This window comes from Chinchilla lanigera, unplaced genomic scaffold, assembly GCF_000276665.1.
Source record: "Chinchilla lanigera isolate Chin_1 unplaced genomic scaffold, ChiLan1.0 scaffold00002, whole genome shotgun sequence".
NCBI classification, from domain to species: Eukaryota; Metazoa; Chordata; class Mammalia; order Rodentia; family Chinchillidae; genus Chinchilla; species Chinchilla lanigera.
Window position 1 is genome coordinate 48,673,687 of NW_004955403.1, and position 14,363 is coordinate 48,688,049.

Consider the following 14,363-nt stretch of genomic DNA (forward strand, 5'->3'; position numbering starts at 1 on the left):
TTCTTTTCCTGGGATGCTCAAAGCTTGAAACATACTAAAACATGGGAATTCTCTGCCTTGCTCAGGGGACCATGCTGAAAGCCAATATGGACTTTTTAAAAGAGAAAACTATTCACAGAGTGAACAGCAAAAGGGATGTGTAGACTACTGAGCAGACAGCCCGAGCTGGGGAGAGAGTGATGGCTGTGACGACCAGTATATGTGCATGTACTTGCATCTTGTTTTTATGCAGTGGGTTGTCTTCTAGGAAATCTACATAAGTTACACGTTCTTGCTCATGGGTCAATAAAATGATAGAAAAAGAGGGGGATGCATGACAGAGGGTAAGAGCCTAGTAAGTAACTGTAGTAATAATCACACACCTTTAAAACTTGATACTACATGTTTGCATCATTTTCATTTTACATCGGGAAGAGAAATTCCTCTCTCCTCCAAAAAGAGGTCTTAATTTCTACTTCTACTTACAATAAGTTACACGTTTATTTATTTAAATAATTGTAAAACATTTTAAAATTTTTCCCTTTTTGTTTGTTTTTTTTTAAGAGATTAAACTATAAGCAAACACACATACAACATTTCATCATTCAATTCAGGTTTCATTTTAAGAAAGTCTTCCATGCTGGTACCCTGTTTTGTTCAATTTTTTTTTTCTGCATAAACTAAATTGGTATCTGAAAGGCTTCATAGAAAATAGAAACTTTCAACTTTTTTTTTCCTACAAAGAAAAACAAATAGTATCCAAAATATTAAGCATGAATTGTTTTGCCAATGTTTTTCTTAAATATTTTACAAACATAGGAAGGTCGTTTTCATAATGTTCATAACAAAGAATCGCATTTCAGCTCTTAGCCCTGACCACGTCAATGACAACTTTTGTCCTTGTCCCCTAGAGGGTCAGTTTGTGTAGCTACCATCAGAGCTGCAGGGAAAATGTAAGACCAAGTAAGAGGGTGAGGCTCCTTGTAGTCCCAAATATGTCCATCACGTCCTCGGGGGGCACGATTCTCCTCAAAGAGCTCAGCGCGCTTTTCCTCATTATTGGTCCATCAGAATAAGTAGTTCTGTGCTATGAGAAAGCAGTTCTTCCTCCACTTTACATTGGGGGTACAACAAGTCCAGTCATGGCTGCAAGGAAAGAGTAGCACAGAAATGAGACTTGGAGACTTTTATGTTAAAGGCTAAAGTAGAGAGAGAGGGAAAGGGGATGGAAATGACAGAATCTGGTCCAGTGCAAAGAAATGGTGCTCTTGGCTGATAAGTAAACTGGTTTCCTTCAGGTTTGGGCTCCCAGACAGAAGCCATGGAAACCTTAGGGAATCGCTGAATTTCAACCAAAGCTTGTTCCAGTTGTGCTTGGGAAGCCCACAGTCTGTTTGCTATTGTTGTTGTTGTTTTACATTAATGAGTTGTATAGATGAGATGATGGAAACATGCACACCAAATTGCAATATGTGTGTTGTATTTTTGATGATTTGACAAAATAATTTCCAGATTACACTGTTCCAAATAACTTAGTTGGAACAAAAAGGGAAATTCCAGGTGTTGAACCTATTGACTTACTAGGCATCATTTATAAGAGGCCAGATTTTCTATCCATCGTGGGAGTCCTTATATCTATTCTAACCTAAATCCCTTTAGCGCTTTTTTTCTACATAGCTCCTCTTCCTTTGGTGCTCAATGCTATGTGACTATTCAGTGACGAAGGCAGATCAGTTGGAACAGAAGCCTGAATTTACTTTCTGAGGTGGGAGTCTCCCAGTCCTCCTTCCTCATGCTCTATCCAAGGGCAAGGCTAATGTCTCCTCCATCTGGCCAAGAAATGTGGGTGATCCCTCCTACGGTAGAACCAGATACAGAGTTTTCTCTTGATGTCAGAAACAGAGCAGCAGAAGCAAGATGTGGAAAAAGTCACACAGCAAAACACATTCCTCTGGTCTTTGCTTTGACATGATGAGCGCCTAGAATCATCACATTCTTGGGAAGTGGCAGAATAGTTTAGTTTCCTTGTGTTCAAACTTCTAACCCTATCTGGAACTGGTTTATTTGATTTCTCCTGCCCACAGCACATCTAAGGGAGTACAAATATCATAAAAGCAGTTTGCTGAGCTGTGCTTGCTAAGCTTACAAGAAAATGACCAACCCTCTCTGTGCTTCCCCCCGGCTTACCCATCTCTCTCTTTCTCTCTTCCCCCTCTGTCTCTGTCTCTGTCTCTGTCCCCGTCTCTGTTTCTCTCTCTCTCTCTTACTCTCTTCCCTCTGCCTCTTTTTTCCATCCCGGCTAGTCCTCTCGGGCAAAATTGTCAGCCGTCTATTTCCCTGCCCATACAGCCTTTATTGAATGTTTGTGAGATCTGGATTAAGGTCTTACACAGCTAGCAAAGCCTTAATTATTTTTGCCTGTATTACTATATATTGAATCGATGTAACTTTTCAATAAAGGCGGTTCAATTCTGGACACTCCCTGATGATTTGGAGATATAGCAACTCTAGTAATTATCCCAGAGTGCAGGAGGGTTTTTTCTTTTTTTTTTTTTTTCCTGGAGGGAGCTGGAAAATGAATCAGACACACAGTGTATAATATTATCTTGACAATCTATACTCATCAACTGTAAATGCCTCATAAATGAGGCAGAAGGTGGCACAAGAAGTGCTGCATGCAGAGCTCTCTGGGTGGAATTGTGACTCACATTCTCAGCTCTTCCTTTTCCACTATGTTTAAAGCTCCTCAGCCCCTTCCTTTGCCCAAGTCTCAGAGAGTTCCCAGAGGAGCATGTGGAGGACAGAGTTGCTCAGAGATCAAGAGGCACTGCATGCTGGGAAATAGTGCATCTTCCCTGCCCTGGCCTCACATCGAACACTGGGCGGATGGATCTCTGCTAGATGGTGATCTTGACTTTCATACTGTTTATTGCTATCTGTTTGTGATGCATAATAATTACAATCATCTTGGGGAACCGGTACATACACATATTGCATCTTAATCATTTATACTTGCCATTTACCTCCTCTATTCCCTTCCCTTCCCTTCCATTCCCTTCCCTTCCCTTCCCTTCCCTTCCCTTCCCTTCCCTTCCCTTCCCTGCCATCCCAAATCCTCTTCCTGTTTTCACAAGGTGTATCTCCCTGTTTCCTGTCATCTCTGTTTTATTTTATGTTTTCAATTATTTATATTTTGGGTCTCCTTTACAAAAGAAACCATGTGATATTTAACCTTCTATGCTTTGGTTATTTTACTTAGCGTTATGGTCTAAAATGTACCCATTTTCATACAAACAACTCAAATTTATCTTTCTATATGGCTGAGTAGTACTCTATTGTGTCTACATATCACATTCTCTTTATCCATGCATCTGTTGATGGACATATAGGCTGCATCCAAAATTTAGCTACTGGGAGTTACACTGCTATAATGAGGAGTATACAGGCATGACAGTGCTACGATGTCTACCTCTTTGGGGAAGATACCTAGAGGCCTTGACTTTTTACTTGTCGAAACCAGAGCCAAGAGACAGAAAGCAAATATAAAGTGGAGAAAAAGTAAACAATTTCATTGTTGGGGAAGGGTGCTGAAGTACACCTTGATGGTCGAATTCCTTTTTACCTTTACCAATCAGGCAGTCTGGGGGAAGCAGTCATCTCCGTTTGGTCCAGGAGGCAGGTAGAGAGGGAAAGGTAAAGGGTAAAGAGAACTTTCCTTATTCCTATCCTTGGACAGACACGGGGCTGTCAACGCACAGGCTCTGGAGTCCCAACTTATGAGTTCAAGTGAGCAATCACTTGCTAGGTGGTCTTAGACAAGCTGCTTAACCAAAAATGATGCTGATGGCATGACCTGAAAGGGGCAGAGTGTGAACAGCAGTCCATTCTGTGCCTGTGTGCAGGGCCTCTTGACAAAGGCTGGCTGCATACACCTTTGTCTGTGTGTTTGTGACGGAGACTCTGCCACCTCACAAGGCCCAGAGAAGAGCCCCTCTTCAGCCTGCGACCACCAGGCCCTTCGGTCCACACTGCCACTCTCTTCATCTCTGTGTCTGAAAAGATGGAGCTGCTGGCCCATCAGGTATAGGATTCCAGGATTCGTTCACTAGTGCCTATAATACTGCAGTGAATGTCAGCTTGGAGCTCCTCCTTTCTGCCTCTGCTGAAACCTCACCCTGCTGGACACCGAGCCTCCATTTTCCTGGTCCCCCAACAGCAGGAGGCAAGTCCAGCCTACTCCCTGCTGGGTTGCATGGAAAAGCCCTTACCATGCTCCATTTATACAATCAATTCTAGGTACCTGACAGCCTTCCTATAAGAGACCAGGAAACTGAGGCTGTGAGATGCGAATGATCCACACAGCCCAGGTGGTGTTGAGCTAACTCTGACACACTGCGAGTTGAGTGTGAGTCTGAGAACTGAGTGCTTGTCACAGCCCGGTACTCTAGACGCTCTTACCTTTACTTGGAGGCCCATCACCTCGTATGTTCACAGTTCTTTGCAATTTTTTAAAAGGCTGCAACCCTAAACTGACAGGGGCTTCTTTCTCTTTCTCCTCCTTCCGCTCTTCCTTTTTCTTTTGTAAAGCAAAAAGGAAGGGAAACTGAGAGGAATCATAGATTTCAAAAAGGCGCGGGACTCAGCAGTGATTCTGTAGAGATGAAGCCAGAGCGCACAGCTGGAGCCTGCATGGGGCTAAGCCGTTGTCCCTCCAGGCACAGCCAAGGATGTGCGGCAGAGCCACAGTCCCCGCCCCAGTTCTTGCAGGGGGTGATGGGAAATAGGTATGGCTGAGGACCCTGGAGAGGATCTTCTCGTATTTCTGCTGCAGCTGCCCCCACAGGAACCTCACTGGACCCACATAAGGCTCTCTTGGTGAAACCATAGGGAGTTTGGGCAAGTAAGCAAGTGTGGGGGTGGAAGGCTACTGGTGCCTATGAAAACTCTGTCTTGGCCTTGAGAGCTGGCAGCCTCCACCAACAAGCTGCCCCATCAGAACAGGAGAAGATTTGAGACAACCAGCTCTACGCCCCCAAATTCAGGGCACATGTGAGAGAGGAGGTAGGAGAGGGTTCGTGGGTGGAGGTCAGATGACATTTTCTTCCCACAAAGTGAAGCTGAACCTGTTTTCTGGAGTGCCGGGAATCGGAAGGGCAGAATGCTTCCCGTCGTTCTCCTGTGCCAACGTGGGGGAAGCTGGGCTCCCCCTTGCTTTCCCTTCTCCCTCTCACTCTGCATGAACCTCACTCTATGAATGAAGCCAGCGGGCTTAGGAAAGCATTGTGTGGAAGTAAATATTCAGCAATCACTTTCATTTCTCCATCCGGAGATGCAGCCATTGTGGAGTAAGCTCTCACCCACTCACTAGCGATGGCATGGAAGCCACAGGTCCTTGGTGAGAGCCGAGCAAGTGGAGACACTTAACTACAGGCTGCACTCTTTATGGCTTAAACATCGGATGAAAGCCAAAAGCAAAAGTTCCGTCAACTATACAGATGTTTCCAACTACCCCCATGTTGGGTGGCATGGGGTCCCAGCTGCATTATCTACCTAGAATTGAAAGAACTTGCACTGGGGATTTAGCTCAGTGGCACAGCACCTGCCTGGCAAGCACAAGGTCATGAGTTCAATTCCAGTACCAGGAAAGAAACAAAAACAAAACAACAACAACAAAAAAAAAAAAAAAAAAAAGAAAGAACTTGCCATGATTCTTTGGAGTGCTGGGATTTCACTTATTGTTTTGACAATTTCTCTTCAAGTCACTTGACTTTGAGAAGGTGCCATCCTCTCTAGTAGCAGGATGGGACAGGAACCTAATATACCTTTCCAGTCTGTTCTCAGCTACAAATAGAGAAGGGACACTCACAGGTGTCCCTAAAGAAACCCATAGGCTATTATCAAACCACCAGGAGTGGCGGTCCCCAGGTCAGCACAATCCATCCGGGGCTCCCCATGTGAGAGAGGAGGTAAGCTCTGCTGACCTCAGAGACTTTGGCCCACAAGGGGTTAACTGAATCTCACTCCTTTCAGTTTTATCCAACACTGCCTGTCATGAATGCTTTCACGTCAAGATATGAGGAACAGCCTGCAAACAGCATGGGTCGCCCAGGAGCCATTGTGCCCAGCAGGTTCCAATTTGCTCTCTTGCCATCGGCTGCCTCCCATTGACGACGGGATGATTAGAGTCTCATGTTCTCATCACATTTGTGTTATGTTACGTCATATCACATTTTAGGACACTGCTCAAAAGTGAGTTTGACGGGTGATATTAATTTTTGTTCTTAGGAACGAGATGTCTCTTCCTCTTCCTTCCCAACCCCACCCCTGACCGGGCACCTGCTATCAATTTGGCTGACATGTGATAGAATTCTCAGAACTTGCTGGCTGCTCCTGATGGCTCCTTGTACATGTGCCATTGGGTGGTGTATGTCCTGCAGATAGCAAGACAGCTAGGTAAGGAGTCTTCACTACTGGCATTGGATGGGGTGACCTGGCACCTTCCAGGGACACTGACACAGCACTGGGGAGACACTCCTCACTGCATATGTGGCTCTACTGAAATTAAAGCTGGGATCTGTGTTTGGTGATATCTTCCTTTCCCCCACCTTGCTTTTAGATAGGATAGGAGCCCAGCTGCACAGCCATTCATGACCCATAGTGGAAGCGCCAAAGCATCTCTCTGAGCTATGGAGTCACGCTCTGCTCTGCTGTCACTCTGCAGGCCCCCAGACACCTGTCTCATGCTACCCACAAGGCGGAACCTTCGCTTACCTCTGAATCCATTTCCATTGCCACTGGAGCAGGCAGGTGAAGGGGAGCCTTGGGGCCTGATGACAGGGGCAAAGGCACTCTTCTGTTTGACAGCAGGAAACACTGAAGAGGAGAATGGGAGGATGGAGGATGTGCTGGAAGATCCAACGGTGGGACTTGATGACATAACTGGAAAGCAAAGGCAAAACTCTCTTAAGAACAAGGACTCATCTAGAAATTCAGGTCCTTCTCCAATACACCCATTCGCACACTTTTATTGAGAAATTGTTGATTTGAGGCACTGTTCCAGATTCCAGGGATTTTTTTAAAAGTGGAATGTGATAACAATCTCCCTGTGTCCAGGGCAGTCGGGGGGAAGACACATATAACAAGTAATGTGGTAGTGAGCACATCGGAGGGACACAAGCAGCACCATGGAGCCACAGGGGACAGAGCGCTCTTCTGCCTGGGAGGCAGGGGAGGCATCAGCAGAGTGGCTGTGACAGGGTTTCATCCACGAGCAAGGAAGACCAATGTGCCAGAAAAATCACCCCATCTACCCAGCCTCAGAACCTTCCTCTGCACCCTACCAAAAAGGCCTGTCTGGGAGCTGTGCACCCCCTGGCTACTTCTAGGGCCCCAGAGGTTTGCTGGATAGGGCTAACATCTCAGAGAGAGAATCTCTATGGGCCACTTCCTCATTAAATGTAAAAGTTTATTAACATTTAGCAGATTGTCTCCTCTCCTTGGACTTCCAGTGCTCTTGGGAAATAAAGCTGTAAGGCAGCTTCCCCTGACATAGGGTTTAGGAAAAAAAATACCACCAATATTAACAATATTAACATTAAAATGACTTAAAGGAAGCCAAAAGCTAAGGGTGGCAATTTCTAAGAAAAATAAAGGCAATTTACACAAGAAAGGGTCCCACCTCTTAACTTCAGATACCCGCCAAGTTTCACTGTGCAAAAGATAATTTTATCTGTCATGCTCCACTTGTTCAGGAAAGTAGTAAATTTCACAAGGGTTTAAGAAAAAAAAAAAGGAGGTGGGCATGATGGTTGGTACATGCCTGCAATTCTAGCACTCTGAGAGGCTGAGGCAGGAGGACTGCAAATTCAAACCCAACCTAGGCAATTTAACAAGATCCTATCTCAAAATAAAAAATGAAAAAAAAAGGGCTGGGTGGGATTGACAAGTACAGGGTGAACTGAAGGTCAAATATTTTGATGTCTTATGGTAAACATATATAAAATTATAGTTTGGGCTATGCACCCTCAACTGCATATATAAAGCATTCATAGAGGTCACTTCCAGTACAGTGCCTTTTATAGCAGAACTACAAACGAAAGACATCCCCCCAAAAAGAAAAAAAACTCTCTCTAAAAACTACTTATTCCTAGGTAGTCCTGGTCCTGATTTTCAAAACTCTGCAGAAAGAAGTAAGTGAGTACATCTACATCTCCGTCTTCAATTAATATAGAAGAGCAGCTGAGACTCGGGAGCCTCTTGTTCCGACTGCAGACCGCTCTGCTGTATTACAGGATTCCAGAGGAGGCAGCAGCTGCAGCAGCAGTAGCAGCAGCAGCAGCAGCAGCAGCAGCGGACGCCGCCTGCTCCACCGTGAGGAGATGGTGCTTCCAGCGCGATCCGTCCGGGCTTTCGCGCCCGCGCTTTGTCCAGGTTACGCATCTCATCAATCTCACCTTTATAAATGTCTTTTTTCTGATAATGAATCCCAACCTAAAATGTGACTCAAATGTGTTTGCTTCTTAGGAGGAGGAGTTGTCTCAAGCTTTACTAAGTGACGTGAAAGAATTGTTGCAGAGTTGAATAAACACAGGCCATTTTAAATATTTTTTAAACAAAACCTTATAAAAATGCCAAATTATATCCAAATTAATATAAAATTTAACGCAGCTATACCACAATTCCTAAAAGGAATTTTAATTCATGTAGTTTAGCGAACACAGTTAAATTTTCTTTTAAGTAGGAAGGGGGGATTCATGTGAGATACTGAAAGTTTTGATAAATCTACACCAATGATAATAGTGTTTTATGCTAACACAGAAATAGTTAAACAAATCCTTGGGGCAAAATAGAGTCCAGAAACAGATCTGGATATATATGAGAATTAAGACTTAATAAAGGTAAAATTTGATGTTATATTAATAGGGGAAAAATTCATAGAAACAAAACAGGAGCAATCTGGAGACTAAACTTTAGAGTATATCCTCATGTTTAACACCAAAGTAAATCTAAACAGATTAAGTAGAATCTGTAAAAACAAAATCATAAGAGCACTACTAAAAAAGTGGAGAGGTTATGGAATTTGCATAATTCTTTCAGCCCCAAAGCCTGAACTGAAATTCCGAAGATGGATTTGACATAAACTGAAAAACATGTAACACACACATACACACACACACACACACACACACACACACACAGAGAGAGAGAGAGAGAGAGAGAGAGAGAGAGCAAATGACAAGTTAAAATTGCAATACTTATTTCGATATGTTCATGTCCTCAATAGCTACTATGATTTTGTAAGTTAATTAGAGAAAGAAAACCACCTCAATAGAAAATGGGCAAAGGACACAAGAAGGAAATCACCAGAGGAGGAATGAGATGACCAAGAGACCCACAGAGAAACACTCAAACTGATTAGTAATAAAGTGCTAATTAAAATGATAACAAGATGTTATTTTCCACTTACTAAATTAATAAAGATTAAAAAAAAATTCATAGGACAGGGAAACATATATTCCCTATCTTCTGAGGGAAGAATCAATCTCCCTGAAGGGACTTTGGCATTGGATAGTAAAGTATTTTCAAATGTGCATATTCTTTAACCTACTAATTTAATCTCTAGATGTTAATCCCAAGGAGATAATCATGAATATGCCAAGAAGAAATAGATACAAGGGTGTTTTGATAAAAATGAAAAATTGAGAAATAAGTTAAATGACCCTTACTAGGGTAAACTATGTTAAGCCCATACAATAAAATATTATGCCAACATTAAAACTAGTGTTGGAAAAATATTTAATATGGAAATATATTCCTCCTCAAATGGAAAAAGAAAATTAAATAATGACATATATATCAAACCCACTTTCTTTTAAAGAAAAAAAATGCATACAACAAAATCTAGACGTATAGGATGTTTATACAAAGTTTTAGCCATGATGTCTCTGTCTGATGAAATTATGAGTATTCTTAAATTTTTTCCTTTTTACTTGTCTGTGTTTTCAAAGTTTTTTTTACAATAGACATTTATTACTTTAATGTAGGAGAAAACAGTAAAAGCTATGAAAACTTAAAAACAGAAAAATCTCTCATTAAGAAACAATGAAATCCTTAACAGTAAGCATAATAGCTTTCCTGAATGATATTAATTTTTCTCTTTGATTTAAAGCTTTACTGTCAATAAAGTTTGTCTACTAACCCCTATGATAAAAAAAATAACAGAGGCTAATATTCTCAAATTTCTACAGAAAGCGTGATGCCTGTAATTAATTTCTGAAAGCAAACACCATTTTTAATATCTGTACTCCGTTCTCGGGACCCAGGTCTGCACCACTGAAGGGTTTTATGGAGCCTGGCTTCATATTTGTGGCTCCAATAATTCGGCCAGCTTCCATCCTTCCCTCCTTTCATTTGGTGGCAGAATCTCATTAGATGTGCATGTGAACAAACCCTGAAATTTTCAAACTATATCTATCCAGGACTACAAAGATGTACTTTAAAAATTAACAATGGTTATCTCTGCATAGAAATAGTATGTCATTTTCTTTTTCTTCTTTCACCTAAACATGCTTTTCAAGATGTCTGTAATGAGAATGTTACTATTATGTAAGTTTTTTTCTAAAGAAATACACAAAGTACATCAAAACCTCTATAAAAGAGGTTTTTTTAATAGTGGGAATATGCTTTCTTTTAAAAAGTCTTTCCATATGTTCTACATTTTCAATAACAATCATTTAATATTTTACAATAGAAAATGTTTTAATATTTATTTCAGCAAATATAAAAATATTGAAACCTGGGGCCTGGTCTCAGATTCTGTAAGTGAAGTTGGAATCTCAAAGGACGGGCTGGCTTCCTGCCTGTGTGGATCCTGTCCCATACTTCGGGTTGGCTTCGTGGTTGTTCTGCTTTGGAAGAAGTGGTCCCCATGGGTGTCGCAGGCTTGTGGGGTGGACTATCTTTGGGGACAGCAGAACACACCATTTTAGGAAATCTGATCACACATACTTCCAATTGAGAATTTCCCTGGACATTTATCTTTACAGATAGAGGCCAAAGTAAAGGCAAGCACGTCTGGCTCAGAAATCTATGTGAATGTGGGGAGTTCAGGAAAAACTACTTTTCTTCTTACAAGGATTGATTGGCTTGCATGGTCCCAGCTGGAGCTCACCGGGCACACATCCTCCTTTGCACCGAGCCATCGCATTTGCTGGCGCTCAGGGCTCTGTCAGCATTTCATTATAACCCCCTATTGTCAGGGGCTTAGAATTCAGCCATAAAAACTTGCACTGAGCTGGAACTTGGCACACACAGCTACCGCCAGGAAGTGAAGTTTGTATGTAAAATTGAAAAAACATCTGTTTGGCCATTTTTTGAAGTCGTGTGAGAGCAACAGCAGGAGAGATACAGGTTTTTGGTACTCTGCATTGGCTATAATGCAAGTCAAACTTGACTGAGAGGCTTGGCCCTATTTCCTTTTTAATGTCTCTGGCAAGTGATTGCTCCATGGTATGGCCCAGCCACATCAGACTTGTTTAAAAAATTAAACACAAAAGCATAGGATTGTGTTTGCAGACACAAGCAACTGAGTTGAAAAATGTTTCCCCTAGCTGTGTGTGTGTGTGTGTGTGTGTGTGAGTGTGTGTACAAATATTTCCCAGAGAAGTGAAGATTTCATGGGTTAGAAATACAGGGCAGGTGCTACTGTAATGAACCAAATACTGGATATTTGGTACTTTTGCAGTGGGGGAATTTGATTGTGATGAATGTACATTTAGAAGCCCATGCCCAGTGTACAACTCCTGATGCTTCCTCAGAAATGAAGGTGCAAATGACCACACCCAGTATGATAGGAGCTAAGAGGGGTCCTCTGTCTCTCCCATTCCTGACTGGGCAGCATGCATGCCACTCTTCCTCTTTTTCCTCTTTTGTGTATACTGCCTTGTTCGAACAGATGATTTAAAATTTTTCTCCTGCCAGGAAATCATGTGCTGGAATGGCAAGAATTCCTCCCTACAAGATGAACTATTTAGTAAGAAACACCAGGCAATTATCACTCAACTGGGTCTCTGTCTCTCTCCCTCTGTCTCTCTGTCTCTCTCTCTCTCCCCTACCTCCTCTTCTCTTCTTTCTTCTCTCTCCATACACTGTAATATTTGACGGATCAATTTTTAAATCTACAAAAATTGTCAAATGGAAGAAATTTTAATTCGTTCCTTCTGAAAATATGTTATATATTTTTATATTATTGAATAATTTTAAAACATGGTTCTGAGTCTAGTGACAGGTGCTTTAATTTCATCTTTACTATTTACTGGTTATGAATCCTTGAGTCTGTCATGTAACAGCTCCTCATCTGTTACAAAGGAAATGATCAGGATCGTTATTACACCCATATCACAAGGTTATTGTGAGGATCTAACTCGACTTGAGATGTGAACATGCTTTGTAAGCTACAAAGCGTAATGCAATTGTTAATTACTCTTGCTGCTGTCGTCATGATGATGTGACAGTATTTGCACAATGGCTGTCTTGCCAACATGCCACTTGTGGGATTGCTAAAGAGGCGACCCCTTACACAGTGGGGGCCTTGTCCATGAGAAGTGTGGGAAAGGCCTCCTGCTGGTCTCAGCAGCGGCAATACCCATGTTCCTCCTAAGCTCCTTAAAAGAGTAACAGGTAGACACAAAGTCTTACAACAATGTTCTTCTCTTCGCTTTAGCATTTTGTAAAATCACAACCAAATGAATGGCTCCCTTGAATAAACTGAATGTTATCTATGCTAGCTCTTGGACTTATAATTTTCCTAAACATGTTTTCTTCTTTTAGCTCACTTTCATATTAGTTTCTATTTTATATGTTCACACTACTATAAATCCTCAAAATATTTTTGGAACAACAAGGTAAAAACAAGTAAGGAACTCAGTCAGTCCATAATTTATTTCCTTATTTAATCGATTTCCTTATTTAATTAACCTGGGTCATATAACAAGATACAAGATAGACCTCACAACTCTGTCGTAACAGAATTTTAGTTCTACTGAAAGAAATGAACTCCAATGCCCTCTGCCACTTGGTGTTATGTCCAGCCCATACGATGTCGTGTTCACTGTATGACTTGAACAGATGACACAGAAATAACTTGTGTGTTTCCAGGAAACCAAAGGTCCAAACAAGCTGTGAGATGCAGCTTCCCAGCCATGTCACTTCCTGGGCCATGGCAGACACGGCCGTGTGTTGCCCTTGACATGCCCTTGTTCCTGGCACATGGGATCCACTTTGGGTGAAAAGAGGGCAAGCTCAGGCCCTTGCGACAGCACTTAGTATTTCAAGAACATTATTTTCAATCGCTTGGGCTCTCCATGCCGTCATGTCCCCTGGCCTGAATTATTCCCTGTGTAGGTTTGAAAAGTACACGTTCTTGGGCTCCTGGGACTATTGTGTAAGCTCCTGACCTCACTCCCAAAGTGCCCCAAATGGGTTTTCACAACTTCCCAAGCCATTAACTCTGCTGTGAGACCACAGGCGAAGAGGTTCTATCTCACTGTATTGTAGCGTGACACACAGTCAACTTCCACCTCTCAGGAGGTATTTAAGGGAAAGGAAAGCCATGCCATAAAGAAAAAACTCAGCAGGATGTGACCAAATAACTCGAAGCCATCAAATCTGTGCCAAAATTATTGCCTTGCTACATTCTAGCCCAATGATCTTGGGTAAATTAGCTAACTGCTGTGCACTCAAACTGTGTTGCCTATTACATGGAAACAGTAAGCTCAGAAAGTTCTTATAAAGATTAAATAAAATAATACATCTAAGAGTGCCTAAGGAAAAGTGCACCTATACTCTTTCCTTCCTGTAGGGTCTTGCATAGCCTGATGAATCAAAGTTCAGCTAGGGAAGAGAACTAAGGGCAGGAAGGACATTTCATTAGGAAATCGGCTTATCTCCTGTCTTGGTTACTTTTCTCTCATTGCTGGGAGAAAATACGTGACACCCAGAATTAAGGAAAGATTTATTTAGCTCACAGTTTGTGGAGGTTTCAGTCCATACTCAGCTGGGTCCAAGACAGTGTGGCACATGGCAGAGGGCAACAGTTCACAGTGGTGGAAAACAGCAAAACAGCAAGGGCGAAAAGGGAGGAGAAGCAGAGCTTCTTTCTCTCCCTTATATTGTATGCAGGCTCCCTGCCCCAGGGCGGGTGTAGCACTCACACACATATCCTAGCATTGGACCATGAATCAATCAAAAATTCTAGAATCCCATCCCATTACTGCTTGAGGCTTTGAGGGTACATCTAGACGCAAACCATAACATCTCTCATAAGTTAGTAAGACTTATGAATGTAGCTTCTCCATCTCCCAACCCTCCAAAAGCTGTAACAGCAA

At 42.2% G+C, this 14,363-nt stretch overlaps 1 protein-coding gene across 1 annotated transcript in view; it reads right to left on the reverse strand.

Moving 5' to 3' along the window:
• Positions 1-531: 531 nt before the first annotated feature.
• The window catches only part of Ebf2 (early B-cell factor 2), a 185,626-nt gene continuing 171,794 nt past the window's right edge, over positions 532-14,363 (reverse strand). The window contains exons 15-16 of the mRNA XM_005373722.2: positions 6,751-6,918; positions 532-1,125 (exon numbers count right to left, since the gene is read on the reverse strand). Of these exons, the coding sequence (XP_005373779.1) occupies positions 1,094-1,125; positions 6,751-6,918 (200 nt within the window). The 3' untranslated portion in view covers positions 532-1,093. The remainder of the gene's footprint in view (positions 1,126-6,750; positions 6,919-14,363) is intronic.